Source organism: Beta vulgaris, chromosome 6 (genome assembly GCF_026745355.1).
Source record: "Beta vulgaris subsp. vulgaris cultivar EL10 chromosome 6, EL10.2, whole genome shotgun sequence".
In the NCBI taxonomy this organism is placed as follows: domain Eukaryota; kingdom Viridiplantae; phylum Streptophyta; class Magnoliopsida; order Caryophyllales; family Amaranthaceae; genus Beta; species Beta vulgaris.
Window position 1 is genome coordinate 19,183,603 of NC_079207.1, and position 19,895 is coordinate 19,203,497.

Below are 19,895 nucleotides of genomic sequence, written 5' to 3' on the forward strand. Positions count from 1 at the left end.
CCCATTAGAAACCCTACCAAGTAACGCCAATTGAAGCTGCCAAATAACGTGGTCCTCCACCTTCACCCAAATAATGCCAATTGAAGCTGCCACCATTGATGAAACCCTAGCTGCCGGAAATCATCGCTTGACCGCCTTTGCTGGCGCCGAATCGCCACCGCAAATTGTTGCTGATGTCGCCGGAATTGTTGCTGCTGTCGCCGCGAATTGTTACTGCTGTCGCCGCGAATTGTTGCTGCTGTCGCCGGAATTGTTGCTGCTGTCGCCGGAATTGTTGTCGCCTTACCGCCTTTGCTGCCGGAAATCCATATGTTGTTGAATGTTTTCATGGTAACTTGTTTCTCCATCCTTATGTTGTTGTGGAATCATTTTCATGGTAACTTGTTTTTGCCATATAATAATTCTTAAATTCCTAGTCTTGATAGTTAGCTTTTCTGCTTAGGCTATTCTAAAGTCTTAATTTATTAAGAAGCAACAATTACGGTCTCTAGTCTTTGATTTATGATGAAACAGTTGCTCACTCCTCAGTTAGTTGCTTGCATATCTTGCAATTGGTGCTCTTTTTCTCCAACTCCTTGACTTTATGTTGTCTTTATCTATCTGCTCTACTTTACAATGGGAATACGATTCTAGCTTGTTAGAATTCTACTTGAACAACCTATAATTCACTTTTCTGATTGATCAGAAAAGAAGTTTTAGCGTGTTATTGTTGATTGATCTATACAAATCACTTTAGGTGCAGACCCCATGTAGATTGTCTGAAATAGGCGCTTTATAAAAGAGGTATTAAAGCAACACTCTTATGACAAAGATCCGAACATATTTTAGCAGCAGAATTCCTCAAAACTCTCTTGGATTTGCCTGCTAAGTGTTTTTTCTTTCATTATGAGTGCATATCTTTTGTCATGTTCATGTCTTCGCGGAATTTGACTATTCTCCATCAAATGACTATTCTCCATTTGAAAAAGAAGAGGCATTCACAGTGATTCACTACCTCACTAGAACTTTTATTGTATAAAGTGTTATCAAATGACTATTCTCCATCCTTATGTTGTTGTGGAATCATTTTCATGGCAACATAATTTTTCTCCATCCTTATGTTGTTGTTGTAGAATCATTTTCATGGCAAAGGTGTTTGAATTATGATGCCGACCGTTGCTGCCACTATTGGTTGATTTCGCTTCCTTCAATCAATTCATCCTCACTATTCTGATTTTAGGTAATTTAATTGTTTTTTTTTCTTTGCTTCAAATTTTTATTTTAGCCTTTGCTATAATTAAATTGTACTTGTTAAGATAATAAGATGTAATTGTGATTGGGGATTAGTGACTGTGGAATTATATTTATATGTTGTTATTGTAAATTATGTTGAATGAATTTTGCACTTTCCTGTATAGTATAAGTGATATGTAGAAGCCAAGTGACATTATAAAAATGTAGCATTATATTGTTGTGGTTTTCTAAAGTAGCATATATATGTACCTTCTAAAAATCTAGTGATAAAAAAACCCATAGAAGTTGACTTTACATGGAAAGAAAAGATATTAATTAAGGGGTCCAATACAATCATTAAATTGGTAAGTTCACGATGCATTGAAGGTAACAAAAATACACTGTACAATTTTATAATAGGTTGTGTATAATATACCCACATAAAATTCTTTCTTAGGACGCCTAATTAAAATATTTCATACTAGCACTTCCATTAGTTTTTTTAAACTACTTTGTATTGTTGATTGTTACCTTTTTTTATATATAATCTCATTAAAAGCGGCATGTGATTTAGGTGTGTGTTTTCTTATTGCATCATATGTACTAGTATAACCAAGGAAAAAGGGTGGGGTATGCCCTGCATGGATGCAGGTGAATGTACACAAACAAGTAATGGAGAGGCTTGAAGATCCAGAATTCAAGAAGAGATCGGAACAAGCGAAGAAAAACAAACTAAGTGGAGTGGAAAATGGAGTGATTCACCCTGGGCACATCCAAGGCTCGATCTCTACACATGAAGTTGCAGAACGATTGGTTAGTTTCTCTTTCAAAGTTAGTTTATATATATGTATTAGGCTTATGAGTATGATTAAGCTAGTATGTTTAAAATCAATTATAATGTCACTTTCTTACTTTTGTTATTATAAAGGCGAAACAGAAAGGTCTACTACCACTAGCTGCAGATGTGTATCTGACAACACATAGTAAGACAGACGTCAACCTTGGGAAAGTACCTTGTAGTGCTAAGCCAAAAAAAATCATGGTAAGTAAATACAAATTCAATCTATCTTTTATGTTGATGGACAAATTGGAATATGTAAATGTATCTTCAATACCTTGCTTGAAATATATTGAAAGACGAATTGGAGTGGATGGTGGATTGTTATCCATGTGTTATGTGTTGGTTGTTGAATTATTGTTATGTGTTGGATGATTGGAGGGTGGTCATGAGTTTATAATGCAGGTTGTCATATTTGGTTTTGTTCCATATACAAAGGAGACTCTGCCGAAATTTTTGTAGAATTATTACTTAATATGTTGCAACTTAGTAACTTTATTTATGATCAATTGTAGGATGATTATGAAAAGAAGGTGACTGAGTACAAAGAAAAAGTCATCAATAAAGATCCAAATGAGGTCTACTTGGAGGTGGTAGGTGGAAGAAAGAAAGGGTTGGTCCCTGGATTAGGATGTAGTGGTGATCTGTGGTTCAAAAAGTCTACTTCCCGCATAAATAGTTCTTCTACTATTGCTTACACACCATCACTTCTTTCTCAACTTTCAAGTCAATTACAACAATCTCAACAGCAACTTGAACAATCTCAACAACAAGCCAATGAGCGGATGGTTGAACTTGAACGCAAACAAGCTGAGTATGAGAAGAAATGTGAACAACTTGAGAATGAACGTATAGCAGTAGAGAGGGAGCGCATTAAATCTCACCAAGAGAACCAAGAAGAAATGAGAAAATTTATGGAATATATTGAAGTCATGAAGAGACAAGTTCTAGAGAGTTCAAAGGTTCAAAATTGTGTAAATCCAAGCGTTCAACTCATTCTCGTGACAATGAAGATCCATCAAGTGGAGGTGCTCCTTGTGCTACTTAGTTCCATTATTATTCAAGAGTAAAGGGGTTCTAGAAGTTACATTTTGGACAACTTACTTTAGTAGCTTCCGTTTTGGACAACTTACATTAGTAGTCTATGCTACTTTGTCGATGGTTTTTGTAAGCTATGTTTTTACATGAATTTAAAATATAAGCACTATTTCCCCCCTTATTAGTTGGGTATGTAGTAGTTGATGGTTTTGGTTGTAAGTTAGTTAACTTTGTTAAACTTTATTATATATATGTAGCAATGTTTTGGACATCCTTTTTTAAAACAGCTTTAGCAGCTTGACAATCAACTCGTAAGAGGAATTTTCTATTTAATAAATCAGACTGGAATTTGGTAATACAAAGAACAATTGACAACATTTCTTGTTTTATAGTAGAGTATTTTTTCTGGGTATCATTCCAGTGCCCTGAGGTAAACCTGATAATGTATTCTAAGATTTTATTTTATCTCTGTATTATCTGTTAAAACCCCAGATCCTTGGTCTTTATCCTGGTATCAGAGCCAAGGGGTTGTAGTATTTTTGTTCCTTATAAAACTTTATCTTTCTGGTTATAGTACTTTCCATTCTTAACTCTTGCTCCAGTCCTTTTATTTCGGCTATTTTTAAGGTTTGTAGAGGCAGTAAGTCCCAAAAGTGGCGGTCAGACCATAGGGCTACACCTTCTCTATGGCAGGTAGATTATAGGGCTTGTACCAAGTGTTAACCCTGGTCTAAGTTTTTTAACCAGATTCATGAGTTCTATTTGGAGCAAGGAACCTCATCCTCTTCTCATGGTAGTAGTAGTAAAGCCAATAAGCTGGTAAAAAATGAAACCTTTACTATAGAAAATCTTGAACAAAGTATTGACAATTGGGAAATACCCAGAGTCAATAAAGACCAAATTTACAAAATGAGTAGAATAACATTTTTAAAACAGATTATATTATCAAAACCCAAGAACGTGATATACATTTAACAAAGCCTATTGATACTATAAAATTGTTTTCAGCTAAAACCTTGCAAAAACATGTTGAAAAGGGATATCTTACATCCATATAGGATTGGTTCAAGTAGGTTTAAAACCTCTTACAAAAGAAGGATTGAATTCTTCAGTCCTTGTGGCTCTCAGAGATGGCCGATTCAAAGACTTTAATGATTCCTTATTAGGAACAATAGAGTCAAGCTTATGCATGGGTCCAGTCTCGTTCGATTGTTATCCAAATTTCAGTGTCTCTTTAAGTGATAAAAATATCTTATCCTCCTTGCTTTTGCAAATCAAAACTCATAATTACAAAATGTTCGATGGTTCTATACCAGTAGCTTTGATTTATAAAGTCCACTACAAAGCCATGATGTCTGCTTTTAATACTAAAAACATACAACATAGCAAGAAAGGAGAAACTCTCCTCCTCCAAACCGACCTTTCTAGGTCTAACATAAGAATCCCTAGACCAATACAATGGAATGACGTCAGTCTTCCTGATGATTGGTTCCTCGAGGGAGCAGCTGAACCTGAAGAGCAATCCCCAGCTCTTCCAGAACCTAACACCGATTTACAACAAGTTGTACAGTACTCTGATGGTAGTGTAAAACTTAGTTTTAACAGGAGTATTAGCTCCAGATATTCAGACCATTCCTCTGTTGAAAACCTTGGAAGGTCTTCTCATCTACCTTCTATAAACAACATGCATTACAAACGACAAATCAGTTGTCCTAGAAACAATTATCCAGAAAGGCCAAGGTATTCTACCTCAGATATACCTTCACCTTCCATCCAAAATGTTGAATATAGAACCCAAGTTCCACACCCCGTTTATGCTGAACGACAGTCTCCTCCAGACTCGCCATCGGCTTCGGTTATAACTGAGAACATTGCAAATGAGCTAAACGTCCTTGAAAAGAACTTTGAGGTCAATAAAAAATTAGTTCATGAAGACTTTTATGCCACACATAATCTCTCAAAGAGAACGTGGTTTTTTGAACATTTCCTAGATATACGTGCACAAATACAAGAAAGTTACTACAACTTTTTAGTTCAACACAAAGCTCATATTTTATTTTTTGACTGGTTTGAACTCTATAGTTTTGACCACAACATTGTTTACCCTTTTAAATCCATAGAACCTGTAAACACCAGCAAAAGGACATCCGTCTGGGAGACTCCAGATGGCACTGTTCAAGCTGACCATCCTCCTTTGCGACAAATTACCTTCTCCATAGGAGAGCACAAGGTAGAGGCCTCACCTCTAAAGATACCTCAAGATGAAGATACCACAAACCTCAAAAATATTGTCCTACAAAACAACTTCACCAATATTACCCTTAACACGTTAGGAAAGCAACTTTCCAGAATTGAGAAACATAACCTTAAAACTGATACAAACTCGGTCTCAACCCCTGTAGATAAGATCCTCCGAAATCCGATTTTTAAACCATTTCAGATTTCGCAAAAGGCACAAAACGAGGTCATGACTTCAAAAACCGAATTTCTTCAAGCTATCAAAGACCAACTTAGCAGGGTGGAACCTTCTACCTCACGAGTTGTTGAGGAAGAAACAGTCCAGAATAACACTATCAGTGTCCAAACTTAGGTGAAGACACCGATACCGAGACTACCTCCATCCATGACAAAACACCTGAAATAGCTAAGCTCTCTTGGCAAAATTCTGGTCCTCTTGATGTTATTCCTATAAGATCTAGTGAATTCCAGGTTGGAAGTCAGCCTAACACAATTGTTCAACCAAAATATAACGCATCTTCCATTTATGAATGGAACATAGATGGCATGAGTGAACACCAGATTTTAAACCTTTTACAACAGATGACCATGGCTTCAAATGCTTATAAAACCCAATCTGGTACGTCAGATAAAACGGTTGCAGAACTGTTAATTGCAGGCTTCTCTGGCCAGTTAAAGGGATGGTGGGATTTCTATCTCACCAAACAACAGCAACTGGACATTTTAAATGCTATCCAAACAACAGAAGATGGGGTTCCCATTCTCAACCAGAATGGAGAACCAACCCAAGATTCTGTCTCGACCCTAATCTTTACCTTATCTCTACATTTCATTGGAGATTCCTCCCATCTAAGAGATAAAAACGCAGATCTTTTATCTAATCTTAGATGCAAAAAACTTAGTGATTTTCAATGGTATAAGAATACTTTTCTCACTAGGGTTATGCTTAGGGAAGATTCTAACCAACCCTTTTGGAAAGAAAAATTCCTAGCAGGACTCCCAACCATCCTAGGAGAAAAGGTCAAAACAGAATCCGGGAAGACTTTGGGAACATATCATCCCTTATGATAGACTAACCTACGGTGAATTAGTTAGCCTAACCTCTAAACAAGGCCTTCAAATATGTCAGGATTTGAAGCTTCAAAAACATCTTAAGAAGGAGTTAAAAGAAACTAAAAAGGAGTTAGGATCCTTCTGCCAACAGTTTGATAACTCCTTCCCCCAAGCAAAAACTTGCAAAGGAAGTTGTAGTAAACCAACCACTTACCAAAAACCCTATAGAACCCGAAGGTTTTATAAAAAGACTGAGAAAGTCTTCCATAAAAAACCCTTTGAGCAACGAAAATGGAAGACCCATAAGAAACACCAACAAACCACCCCAAAACCTGACTTTAAAAATATAACTTGTTTCAAATGTGGTAAAAAGGGTCATACTGCCAGATATTGTAGAGTTTCTAACAAGATCCAAAATCTTGACCTAGATGATGAGACTCTAGGAAGAATTTCAGCTCTTCTAATAGAATCTTCTGATGAAGAGACTGAATCTTATAATTCTGCTGAGAGTCATGGACCTCAGATTGATGAAATTGAATCCTCATCTTCGGAAGAAGATGAACCTTATACCCTAAACGTTCTAACCAAAGAACAAAGCCTTATCCTAGATGTTATCCAGGATATTAGCAACCCTGATTTACAAAAACAATACCTTGAGCGCCTTCGTGAATCCCTTGAGAAAAACCTAAAGAAAAAGATCTCAACCCCCCTCCCCCAGCACTGAACCATACAACCTCACCTCTATTTTAGAAAAGAGGAGTTCTAGAAAGAAGCCAGAAAGAACCATACAGGATCTTCAAGCCGAAGTTAAAACCATTAAAGCTGACATAAGAGATCTTAAAACAAAACAACAGCATGACTCTGCCATAATTCAACTTCTAACCTCTCATATTACTACAGACACCCCTAACGAGAGTGATCCTGACACCGACCCAGGTGAAGAAAATAGCCCAAAAGTCCCAGAGGATTTCCTCTTTGTTTTAAAAGAGATCAGTTCTAGAAAATATTATATAAAGGTTACACTTGAATTTTCTAGTGATTTCATAATTAATACCATAGCTTTATTCGATACCGGGGCAGATTTAAATTGTATTAAATCTAGTCTTGTCCCGAGACGTTTTCATCAAAAAACTTCTGAAAGACTTAGCTCGGCTAATAACACCAAGATGCAAATAGAAGGAAAAACTGAAGCCAGCATTCTTAATCAAGGTCTTTCACTAAAAAGCCAGTTTGTCCTTGTTACCAATATACACCATTCTGTAATTTTGGGAACACCTTTCATAAATATAATAACCCCTTACAATGTTAGCTATGATAGGATATCCTTCAAAACCAAAAATAAGAAACTAGAATTCCTTTTCCTAGAAAAACCAAAAACTAGGAATCTCAACATTATAAAAGCAAGTTCTATTTACAATAGTGAGATAAATTCTCTTATCAACCGAAAGCAAAGTGATGTGCACGATCTAAAACAAAAAAATCTTTATATATATATATATATATATATATATATATATATATATATATATATATATATATATATATATATATATATATATATATATATATATGAAAACTATTATTATAATTATTATTACTATTATTAACAGGTTTTTTATTTATTTGCAATGTGCCAAAAAAAAATACGTGAAATGAATAATACCTACCGCTTATTGGTAGGTAATTGTAGCATGGTTCTGATTTTTAGTCTTCAATAAATGGTAGGTAAATTAGAAAAACGGTAGCTAATTACCTACCACTTTCACGGTAGGGAATACCTACCGCTTATTTAGTAGGTAAATCACCTATTGATTAAGGTAGTAGGTATAATTCACCTACTGAAAATCCGGTAGGTAATTCGTATTTATCGGTAGCTAAAATTACCTACCGATTAATCAGTAGGTAACTGCGGAATACCTACCAAGCCTTTACATACCGACCTGTACCTACCGCTTAGCGGTAGGTAATTTGTTTACCTACCGTTTTGGATGAATTACCTACCGATTACTGCGGTAGGTAATAACACGGATTCTTGTAGTGAAAATAGAACAATTCCAAATTGTTAAATTTCTAAAAACTATATTTGATTTCTATGTCAATTGGAATGAACAATAATATCAACACTTTAAGAATCTAACTAACATATTGTTGGAATTAACTTAGCGGAAATGTAGTGGGCTTTGAATTATTTTGGTTGTATTATGTTGATGATGTGAGGATGAAAATAGGAGAGTTTGATTATAAGAAATGGTTGGCTTTTATTGATTGTGTGTAATATGTTTTCTTGCCACTTACAATTGCATGTTCATATATTTATACTAGCATATATGTCGGTGGACATGCATGCACCGACTCACTTACCTTTCCTTCTTGCATATTCTTGCATATTCCAGAGTACTCTAAGTAAACTTAATTGACTATCCTTAGGCTGGATACATGAGATTGCTAGATTGTTCTTGATATTTTACAAGATATGTTTGGGCTTAATTCTAAACATTAGATATTTCAAGATTTTTCTGGATTAACTAATTTCAACACTCCCCCTTAATCTGAAAAATCTTGAACTCTGAGTCGTCTTCTAAAGTGGAAGAATTTATCTGTTGGAAGTGCCTTGGTGAATATATCCGCAAGTTGCTATCCTGTTTTGCAGAATTGTAATACGATCTCTTGTTTTTCGACTAACTCTCGGATGAAGTGGTGTCGTATCTCGATATGCTTCGTGCGACTATGAAAGACTGGATTCTTTGTCATTGTTATGGCTGATATATTGTCACAGTAGATGGTAGTTGGATCTTCTACTTCTTGTTGTAGATATTTTAGGATTCTCCGTAGCCATATTGCTTCACATGTCGCGCTTGTTGACGCTATGTACTCAGCTTCAGATGATGATAGTGCCACGCACTGTTGCTTGTTTCTTTGATGACCATGAGATAGACTTGGATCCTAGTTGAAACACGTATCCGCTTGTACTTCTTCAATCATCAATGCTTCCAGCCCAATCGCTGTCGGTGTAGCCTGTAAGCCTGCAGTCATTCTCGGCCTCGTACATGATTCCATGACTCTTTGTTCCTTTGATATACCTGAGTATCCTTTTGGCTGCTGCTAAGTGATCTTTGCTTGGGTCACTCATAAACCTTTAAATGATGCTCACTGAATGAACGATGTCGGGTCTTGTATTTGTAAGATATATGAGAGATCCGACCAAACTTTGGTAGAGTGATGCATCCACCTTTTCTTTGCCATCGTTCTTTGAGAGCTTCACATTTGTAGCCATTGGTGTAGCCATTGGCTTACAATCGCTCAGTTGAATTTTTTAAGCATGTCTTCGGCATATTTTTCTTGTGAGAGAAATATTTTGCCTGGACTTTGCTTGACTTGCATCCCAAGGAAGTACTTCATAGCTCCGAGGTCTGTCATTTCATATTCTGACGTCATTGCCTTCTTGAACTCTTCTATCATCCTTGGATTAGTGCCTGTGTAGATTAGGTCATCTACATATAGGCATAAGATGAGAAAATCTAACCCTTGGATCTTGATATAAAGTGATGGCTCACTTGGGCTTTTTGTATAGCCATTTTGGAGAAGATAACCATCGATTTTGCTATTCCATGCACGAGGAGCTTGCTTGAGCCCATAGAGGGCTTTTTGAAGGCGATATACTTTGTCTTCTTTACCTTCAATTACATATCCTTAAGGTTGTTCAACATATACCTCTTCCTCTAGCTCCCCGTTGAGAAATGCTGACTTGACATCTAATTGATACACTGATAACTTGAATTGAGCAGCAAGGGCGAGAACTGACCTGATTGTCTCCATGCGGATAACCGGAGCATACGTCTCGTTGAAGTCGATGCCTGGTTGTTGTGAGTAACCTTTTACTACGAGACGTGCCTTGTGCTTCTGAATGGATCCATCTTCATTGAACTTTGCCTTATAGACCCATTTGAGGCCTATGACTTCCTTGTCTTGTGGCTTTTCCATGAGCTCCCATGTCTTGTTCTTCTCTATCATCTTGATCTCCTCGTTCATGGCATCAATCCATTTTTCTTCTCGAGTTGCTTCTTGAAAGTTTTGTGGTTCTCCTACGAACAATGCCATGATTGCATGGTTGCATTGGTAGTCTTCTAAGTAGCTTGGAGGACGCCTGTCTCGTTGTGATCGTCGAGCTTCTTGAGTTGGGCTTGATTCAGGTGTTGGACTTGAGCTTGATGTGGATCTTGAGCTCCTTGATGGTGATCTTGGATTGCTTGATGGCGATGGACTTGTAGATGATTGTGTTGGTGACTGACTTGGGCCTTCACCTTGAACTAGGCTTGGTGGTGGAATGAGTGCAACTGGACCTTCTGGATCGTTCTCATTCCATTGCCATTGTGCTCCTTCGTCGAAAATACATCTCTTGAGATGATCAACTTCTTGGATTCGGCTGATAGAGACGATATCCTTTAGATTCGTCACTGTATCCAATGAAGATACATTTTTCTCCTTTTCCATCTAGCTTATCCCGATTCTCCTTCGGGACGTGGCATATGCAATGCACCCGAAAACTTTGAGGTGCTCTACTCTTGGCTTTCGTTTATGCCAAGCTTCATAGGGTGTCATGCTTTTTATTACTTTTGTGGGAGATCTGTTGAGGATGTAAACTGCTGTATGGACAGCTTCGACCCAACAATATTTAGGCAGATTTTTTCCTTGCATCATACTGCGGGTCATTTCAGCTATTATTCTGTTTCTCCTTTCTGCAACACCATTTTGTTGTGGTGTGCGTCTAACTGTGAGCTCCTTTTTTATTCCACTCTCTTTACAAAATTTGTTGAATTCATAACTTGTGAATTCTCCCCCACGATCGGTTCTTAGAACCTTTATTGAATGCCCACTTTGTTTTTCTGTGAGGGCTTTAAATTGCATGAAGTGGGACAATGCTTCTGATTTTTTCTCCAAAAAAATATACCCACATCATGCGTGAAAAATCATCAACAATCAACAGAAAATATCTTTTTCCGCCAAGAGACGGATTCTTGGTAGGGCCCCATATATCTGCATGGACAAGTTCTAATGGAGCTCGGGCCCTCCAAGATGAGGTTGGAAATGGTGATCTATGCATTTTTCCATAGATACAACCCTCACAAATTTTCTTTTCATTAGTTGTTGGTGGTAGCCCAATCACCATTTCTCTATTTTTTAACAATTTTAAACTGTCAAAATTTAAATGCCCGAATCTTAAATGCCACAATGTGGATTCATCCACTATTAAACTTAGGGCAGTATTAGACTCCAATTGCATTTTAAGTGGAAATATTTTATTAGGAGCCATTTTAGTGGTGGTGATTAATTGCCCATTTTTCTTATCAAATATGTGGCATTGATTATTATCAAATTTTACCATATAGCCCTTTTGGACTAATTGGCCCACACTTAATAGATTTTGTGCAAGCCCAGGGATATAAAAGACATCGGGGATGAATTTAGAGGAGCCATTTTTTGTTTTAACCATGATTGTTCCTTTTCCGGCAACTTCTTGGTTGCTCCCATCACCAAGTGTTATTTGTGATTTTACATTTTCATCAAGATTGACAAAAGAATTTTTATCTCCCGTCATGTGGTTGGAGCAACCACTATCTATATACCATATGCCATTTTTGTTCTTCTTGAGCATTTAAATATGAGTAGAACAATTGATCATTATGGCTATTATTTTCTGTGAAATTGGCCTCTTCTTTTTGCCGGAAATAACAATCTTTTTCAAAATGAGAGTGTCGTGTACATCTTTTGCATTTGTACCGACAATCTCTTGTGTTATGGCCATTTTTCTTGCATAATATGCAATAAGAATTATCTCGGTTCCCTTGATTTTTATAATTTCCTCTCCCCCTGCCACGGTTACTAAAATTTCCTCTTTTTGATTGAAAACTTTTTCCGTGGCCATTTTTATTTTCTCCATTATTAGAAAATTTTAGTTTAGCTTGAAAAGCTTGTTCTACCGGCTGCTCATCAAACTTACGCATTCTTTCTTCATGAGCTAATAGGGAACCGATTAGCTCAGTCATTGTAAGAGATCTTAAATCTTTATTAGATTCTTCTGTAGCAGCCACAACGTGATCAAATTTTTTGTTAAGAGTTCTTAATATTTTCCGGATTATTTTTACATCTTCAATTGTGTCTCCATTTGATCGAATTTGGTTAACAATATTTGAGACTCGGTCAACATATGATTGAATTGATTCATTACCTGTCATTTGCATACTATCAAATTGTCCCCATAAAGATTGAAGTTTAAAGATTATTACCTTCTCCGAGCCTCTATATTTTGTCTCCAAAGTGCTCCATGCCTCCTTTGCCATTGTGGCGGCCATGATTGTTGGTAGAATAGTTTCATCTACTCCACGATATATTATAGATAAGGCATAATGATCCCTTCTTTTATTTGTTTATATTGACACTTTTTAGTGTCATCCCAAGAAGCCTCCTCAATGGCATCTTTGGGTTTTTCATAGCCATCTTGAATAATCTCCCAAATATCTTGGGTGATAAAAATTGATTTCATTTGCATACTCCATTCATCAAATTTCTCCCCCTTAAATGTAGGTACCCAATTAACTTGGGGGTTAAAAATATTTGTGTTTGTGTTTCTGTTTGTATTTGTGTTTGGAGTAGGGGAGGCCATTTGAAGTAATGTGGAGTTGGTATTGATATGGAGTTTGGATGATGAATGGAAATTGGAGGCTTTGGATTAAATTGGCTCTGATACCAAATGTTGGAATTAACTTAGCGGAAATGTAGTGGGCTTTGAATTATTTTGGTTGTATTATGTTGATGATGTGAGGATGAAAATAGGAGAGTTTGATTATAAGAAATGGTTGACTTTTATTGATTGTGTGTAATATGTTTTCTTGCCACTTACAATTGCACGTTCATATATTTATACTAGCATATATGTCGGTGGACATGCATGCACCGACTCACTTACCTTTCCTTCTTGCATATTCTTGCATATTCAAGAGTACTCTAAGTAAACTTAATTGACTATCCTTAGGCTAGATACATGAGATTGCTAGATTGTTCTTGATATTTTACAATATATGTTTGGGCTTAATTCTAAACATTAGATATTTCAAGATTTTTCTGGATTAACTAATTTCAACACATATTACATAAATAAAGTACGAAAAACAAATTTTAAAAGTAAAAACTGAAAACATCGAATTAAAAAAAGCTAACAAAAACTTATTGTAGGTCGAGGCAAGCAAACAACATGGGCGGGGGGATCGGCGGGAAGCCGCGGCCCGACCAATAAGTAAAGGCAGAGGCTGGAATGCAAACCTATGTTGGCAGCTTCATGCTTCACGCTTTTTTGCTTCTTTTCAAAACTGATTTTTCTTTTCGAAAAACGGGGTACAATTGTCCCTCATTGCGTCTGGCCACTAAGTTGTGAGACCTATTCACATACAAAAATAGTTTTACTAAGTCATTAAAGAGAAATTACCATCTTTAGCTAAGTATTACCTTAGCTAATCATTGGCGTTAGTCTTACATTATGGATCTGAAACTAAACAAAAAAAATCCATCTGAATCACTAAAACATGGAAATGGTTGAAATATGTTATGCTTTCAAAATTTTAAGGACCATACAAAAACCAGCTTGTACGCACGATATATAATAACGAGTCTAATATTAATTACCATGTAAATAAATACATAGATACGTAAAGGTTGATAGCCACTGGTAGTAAGGGTGTTAAAAAATACCCGATCCAGTTGACTCGATCCGTTGACCCGTCGACCCGCAATAAAAAACTGGGTAATTATGCTAAAATTTTCAACATTAATGGATCGAGTACCCAACTTTGTAAAAGAGGCAAGAAGCGAGTCAGGTAACATGTCGCTTTGTTTTGGTTAAGCGGGTACTCGGTACCCGACAAAAGTTCCTTTTTTCCTCCATTTTATTCAATTATTGTCCAATTGGCCTGCTGATATTATTTATCGAATGTTCTACTGATATGTTTTCAGTTTAGCTAATACAGTAATTTCTCAATTGTACGAGAGACAAACAGACAGAGAGAGCAAAAGAGTGTTAAATAGAATGGGTTTCCAAGCCATTTGTCTACTCATGAAGAAATATTAGTCTGCAGGAATTCTCGCTTCATTTGTAAACTCTTAAAGACATGTTGTAATCTTATGTGCGGGATGAAAGGTTCACTTGTCAGCGTTGTTGGGTAGTATCAATCAGATTGCTATATCAAGACTATAACATTCTAGCCTTCCATAATATTTCATCTTTAGCCACTTGCTTGTCTTTGGCCTGCATCACCGCTATATTTTTATGCTTTCACTATTTATATTCCCCCTCCTCACCCTGGTGTTATGTTTACATTTTAGGAAGTTTAATTTGTTTCTATTCGACAATAATAAAATCGGGTTTTTTCAAAAAATATGACAATTTATAAAATAAAATTCGTGGTTGTTTCTTTATTAGGGTACCCTATGAGTCTATGACATGACGTAAAAAAACGGATACCTGATTTTTTCCAGATCGGATCACAGTTTGATTTTTTAACTACCTGCAAATACGGGTATCCGCATGTCCAAATCGAATACTTGAAAAATCGAATATTCGGTTTGATAGAATATATATGTAAATATTGTGTTTTGTATATTTAGGTAACTGTATATTTAGGTAACTGTATATTTGGTTTCCTAGTTTATAGCCTGGATTAGCTCCTAGTCCTTTTGTATATCTTTTGTATATAACCTTATGAGGTTAAGGGAAATAATCAAAGGGATTATATTATTTCATGGTATCAGTTAGCCTAACCTAGACTATCTTCTTCTTCCTCTATTTCTCACGCACAATCTTCTTCCGCTGCCCAGCCCAGCCGTATCAATCACCATACTCCATCTTCAAGTCAGCCATGGTTGACGGAAAGAACACTTCTTCTTCTTTTCACCCTGCTCTTGCCGTGTCTAACATCAAGAATAATATTCCCATACTTCTTGAGATGGAGAACGTGCAATACGCAACTTGGGCTGAGTTATTCAAGGTCCACGCTCGCTCCCACCATGTTCTCCACCATATCATCCCTCCTAAAGATGCTACAGTCACGACCCCTTCCACGGAGGACAGCGAGCTTTGGATGACACTAGACACTATCGTCTTGCAATGGATTTACTCCACAATTTCAACCGATCTTTTTCATACAATTATTGAACCGGACGCTCCGGCCATGGATGCTTGGAACCAACTCCAAGACATTTTCCAAGATAACAAAAACTCCCGTGTCGTGGCTCTTGAGCAAGAGTTTTCTCATCTTTCTATGGAAGATTTTTCCAATGCATCGGCATATTGTCAACGCCTCAAGGAAATTTTCGACCAACTCAAGAACGTCGCGTTGGTTCTCCGGTTTCAAATGATTGACTTGTATTACAATTGGTTTCCGGCTTTACTCCCTCCTATAACACGGTTAGTACTCTTATTCGTCAAACTTCTCCTCTTCCTCCTTTCTACCAAGCAAGATCAATACTTACTTTGGAGGAGGCCGGATTTGCCAAACAAGCTGCCACCGGTTCCACCACTGCTATGGTGGCTGTCTCTTCACATGATTCGGATGAGTCTCCTTCACACTTCTCACAACATTATAATCATGGGGGAAAAAGACTCAAAATCGCAGCAATAATAACAACAAAAAAATGGTGGTGGTGGTCGGTATGGTGGCAAGGGCGGTGGTCGTGGCAATGGGGGTGGCCACGGTGGTCGGCATGGTGGCTCACAGCAGCAATAGACCGTGAGTCCCAAGTGGCAGCAGCAGCAGACCTGGAAAGTTTGGCCTTGGCAACTTCCTCCTTGCCCTTACCCAGCAACACAAAACAATTGGGGCAGGCCCAATTACTTTCCTAGGCCACCCGCCACTCATCTAGGCCCAGGTGTGTTAGGATCTCGCCCACAGGCTTATGTCACTGGAGATTCGGAGCAGCCCAGTGCCATGGATATCGAGGCAACCATGTATATTTTGGGACTCACACCACCGAATGCAAATTGGTACATGGACACCAGTGCGACATCTCACATGACTTCCGAGCAAGGTAACCTCTCTTCTTATTTTCATTTGAGCAATAAACGTGGTATTCTTGTTGGTAATGGTAACTCAATTCCGATACTTGGTTATGGTCACACAACATTATCCTCCTCGAACCGGCCTTTGACCTTAAAAAATGTACTTCATGCCCCCCAATTAATTGAAAATTTGGTCTCAGTCCGCAAATTTACCAATGACAACTCTATTTCTATTGAATTTGATCCATTTGGGTTTTCTATGAAGGATTATCAGACGGGGATGCGTCTAATGAGATGTGACAGTGGGGTGAGCTCTACCTTCTTACCACCACAACAAATAGTGCCTCTCCTTCTACTTTTGCGGCCTTAGCACCCTTTTTATGGCATGAGCGACTCAGTCATCCGGGGGATCCTATCCTTTCTCCTTCAGAAAAATAAAGTTATTGAGTGTACTTCGTCTCGTAGTTCTAATATTTACAATTCGTGTCCTCTTGGAAAACACATTAAATTACCTTTTGTTGCCTCAAATTCTTGTACGTTGTTATCATTTGATATTAGTCATAGTGATTTGTGGACTTCTCCAGTTTTAAGTACTTCTGACCAGCGTTATTATGTTGTGTTGTTGAATGATTTCTCTAACTATTTGTGGATGTTTCCTATATCAAAAAAATCTGATGTTTTTTCCACATTTCTTAATATTAGAGCCTTCATTCGCACACAATTTAATCGCAACATTAAAAATATTCAATGTGACAATGGTAAAGAATTTGATAATGGACCATTTCAACATTTCTGTCAAATTAATGGTCTTCTTTCCATCTTTCTTGTCCCTATACTTCTTCTCAAAATGGCAAAGCATAACGGAAAATTCGAACCATTAATAATATTATTAGAACTCTTATGGTTCATGCGTCCATCCCTCCTTCGTTTTGGCATCATGCTTTGGCAATGGCCACATATCTTCTTAACATTCTTCCGAGCAAAGTATTAGACTACGAAAGTCCACTCTAAACTCTTTATAATCGAGATCCTCTATATTCTCACCTTCGGGTTTTTGGGTGTTTATGTTATCCGCTATTTCCTTCTACCACTATTAATAAACTTCAAGCTCGATCTACTCCTTGTGTCTTATTGGGGTACCCTTCTAATCATCAGGGATATAAATGCTACGATATTTCTTCACGAAAAATTATCATAAATCGTCATGTCATATTTAATGAGAGTCAATTTCCCTTTACTACTCTTCATAAGCCCACAAATTCCACCTATGAGTTCTTAGATGAGGGCATTTCTCCTTATATGCTCCATCAACTGGCCCAATCTGCTCGCCCAGCTCATCTAGCTGCATCGTCCCCAACTAGGCCACCTCATGTGGGCCTCATGGATCACTCTCCCATCCCTGCTCCTCCTCCTACAACCCCACATCCAACGCTGCTGGCCCAGTCCAATAACTCCCTCCCAGGCCCCCAACCTTCCCCTCCTTCCTTAGCACGCCTAACTCAGGCCCAGTCAGCAACCCATATCCCTCCCTCCCAGTCAACAGCGCACGCCCCAACTCTCTCTCCCCCATATGGCCCAGCCCACAGATCCCATAGCCACATCCACAAATACTAACCTCCCTCCCCTTACCCAGACTACCCACAGCCCAATAACCCGAAGTCAGCGGGGTATTGTCAAGCCCAAACGCCAGCTTAATCTCCATTCCACCACTATTCGTTCCCCTTTACCTCGTAACCCGGTATCGGCTTTGCGTGACCATAATTGGAAACTGGCAATGGATGCTGATGAATATAATGCTCTTATTGAAAATAAGTCTTGGGAGTTAGTACCCCGCCCCTTGGAGTTAATGTGATTCGTTTTATGTGGATTTTTGCTCATAAAGAAAATGTTGATGGTTCTTTTGAGAGACATAAGGCTCGTCTTGTAGGTGATGGAAAAACTCAGCAGGTTGGCATGGATTGTGGAGAGACTTTCAGTCCAGTTGTCAAACCAGATACCATTAGGACTGTTCTTAGCTTAGCTCTATCTAAGCATTGGTCTATTAATCAGCTAGATGTCAAAAACGCCTTTTTGCATGGAGAATTGAAAGAGACGGCATACAGTATAAGCCCTTGGGATATCGAGATGCTACTCATCCTGATCATGTGTGCTTGTTGAAGAACTCATTATATGGCCTTAAACAGGCGCCTCGTGCTTGATATCAACTGTTTGCTGATTATCTTTCTACTATTGGTTTCTCTCACAGCACATCTAATCACTCCTTGTTTATATATCGTCACGGTAATTCTATGGCATACTTGTTGTTATATGTTGATGATATTGTTTTGACAGCTTCTTCAGATACTCTACTACGATCCATTATCACTAAACTCAGCTCTAAATTTGCTATGAAAGATATGGGTGCTCTCAGTTATTTTTTGGGTATTGCTGTTAACCGTCATGCATGTGGCCTCTTTCTTTCTCAGCAAAAGTATGCCACTGAGATCATTGAACGTGCCGGAATGTCTGCTTGCAAGACCTCTTCTACTCCTGTGGATACTAAGCCTAAATTGAGTTCCACCTCCAGTGCTCCTTATGCTGATCCTTCATTGTATCGCAGTCTTGCTGGTGCTCTTCAGTATCTCACCTTCACCAGACCTTATATTTCCTATGCTGTCCAACAGTTGTGTTTATACATGCATGATCCACGTGATGCTCACATGCATGCATTGAAGCGCATTGTGCGCTACTTACAGGGTACTCTAGATCATGGTTTACATCTCTACCCCTCCTCTATCTCCAAGCTCATTGCCTACACCGATGCCGATTGGGGAGAATGTCCCGACACATGCCGTTCCACATCTAGTTACTACATTTTTCTTGGTGATAACTTACTATCTTGGTCGGCAAAGCGCCAACCAACTCTTTCTCGATCTAGTGCTGAGGCCGAGTATCGTGGTGTGGCCAATGTGGTTTCCGAGTCTTGTTAGCTACGCAATCTTCTTCTAGAGCTTCATTTTCATATTCCGACTGCTACCTTGGTTTATTGTGATAATATTAGTGTTATTTATCTCTCTGGGAATCATGTTCAACATCAACGCACTAAACATATTGAAATGGATATCCATTTTGTTCGGGAAAATGTAGCTCGTGGCCAGGTTCGTATTCTCCATGTCCCATCTCGGCATCAGATAGCTGACATCTTCACTAAGGGTCTTTCCTTGGTGTTGTTGAAGATTTTAGAGACAGTCTCAGCATTCGTCCACCTCCAGCTTCGACTGTGGGGGTGTGATAAAATATATATGTAAATATTGTGTTTTGTATATTTAGGTAATTATATATTAGGTCTCCTAGTTTATAACCTAGATTAGATCTAGTCCTTTTGTATATAACCTTGTGAGGTTAAGGGAAATAATGAAGAGATTATATTATTTCAGAGTTGTGAACAGCCATGGTTGAAAGGCCTAAATGACATAATCTCAACGTGGACTA

General features: G+C 37.9%; 1 protein-coding gene across 1 annotated transcript; it reads left to right on the plus strand.

Moving 5' to 3' along the window:
- The first annotated feature begins 18,284 nt into the window (after window positions 1–18,284).
- Window positions 18,285–19,393, plus strand: LOC130591781 (uncharacterized mitochondrial protein AtMg00810-like). The gene is made up of 2 exons (XM_057395693.1): window positions 18,285–18,568; window positions 18,670–19,393. Exons 1-2 carry the CDS (start codon window positions 18,285–18,287, stop codon window positions 19,391–19,393), a joined length of 1,008 nt encoding a protein of 335 aa, XP_057251676.1.
- Window positions 19,394–19,895: the final 502 nt, after the last annotated feature.

Excerpts from the sequence above, each read along its gene's own strand:
- LOC130591781 (XM_057395693.1), top strand. The coding sequence starts at position 18,285 with ATGTGGATTTTTGCTCATAAAGAAAATGTTGATGGTTCTTTTGAGAGA. Across the intron at positions 18,569-18,669 it reads ATGCTACTCATCCTGATCAT|CACATCTAATCACTCCTTGT; the intron begins GTGTGCTTGTTG and ends TTTCTCTCACAG.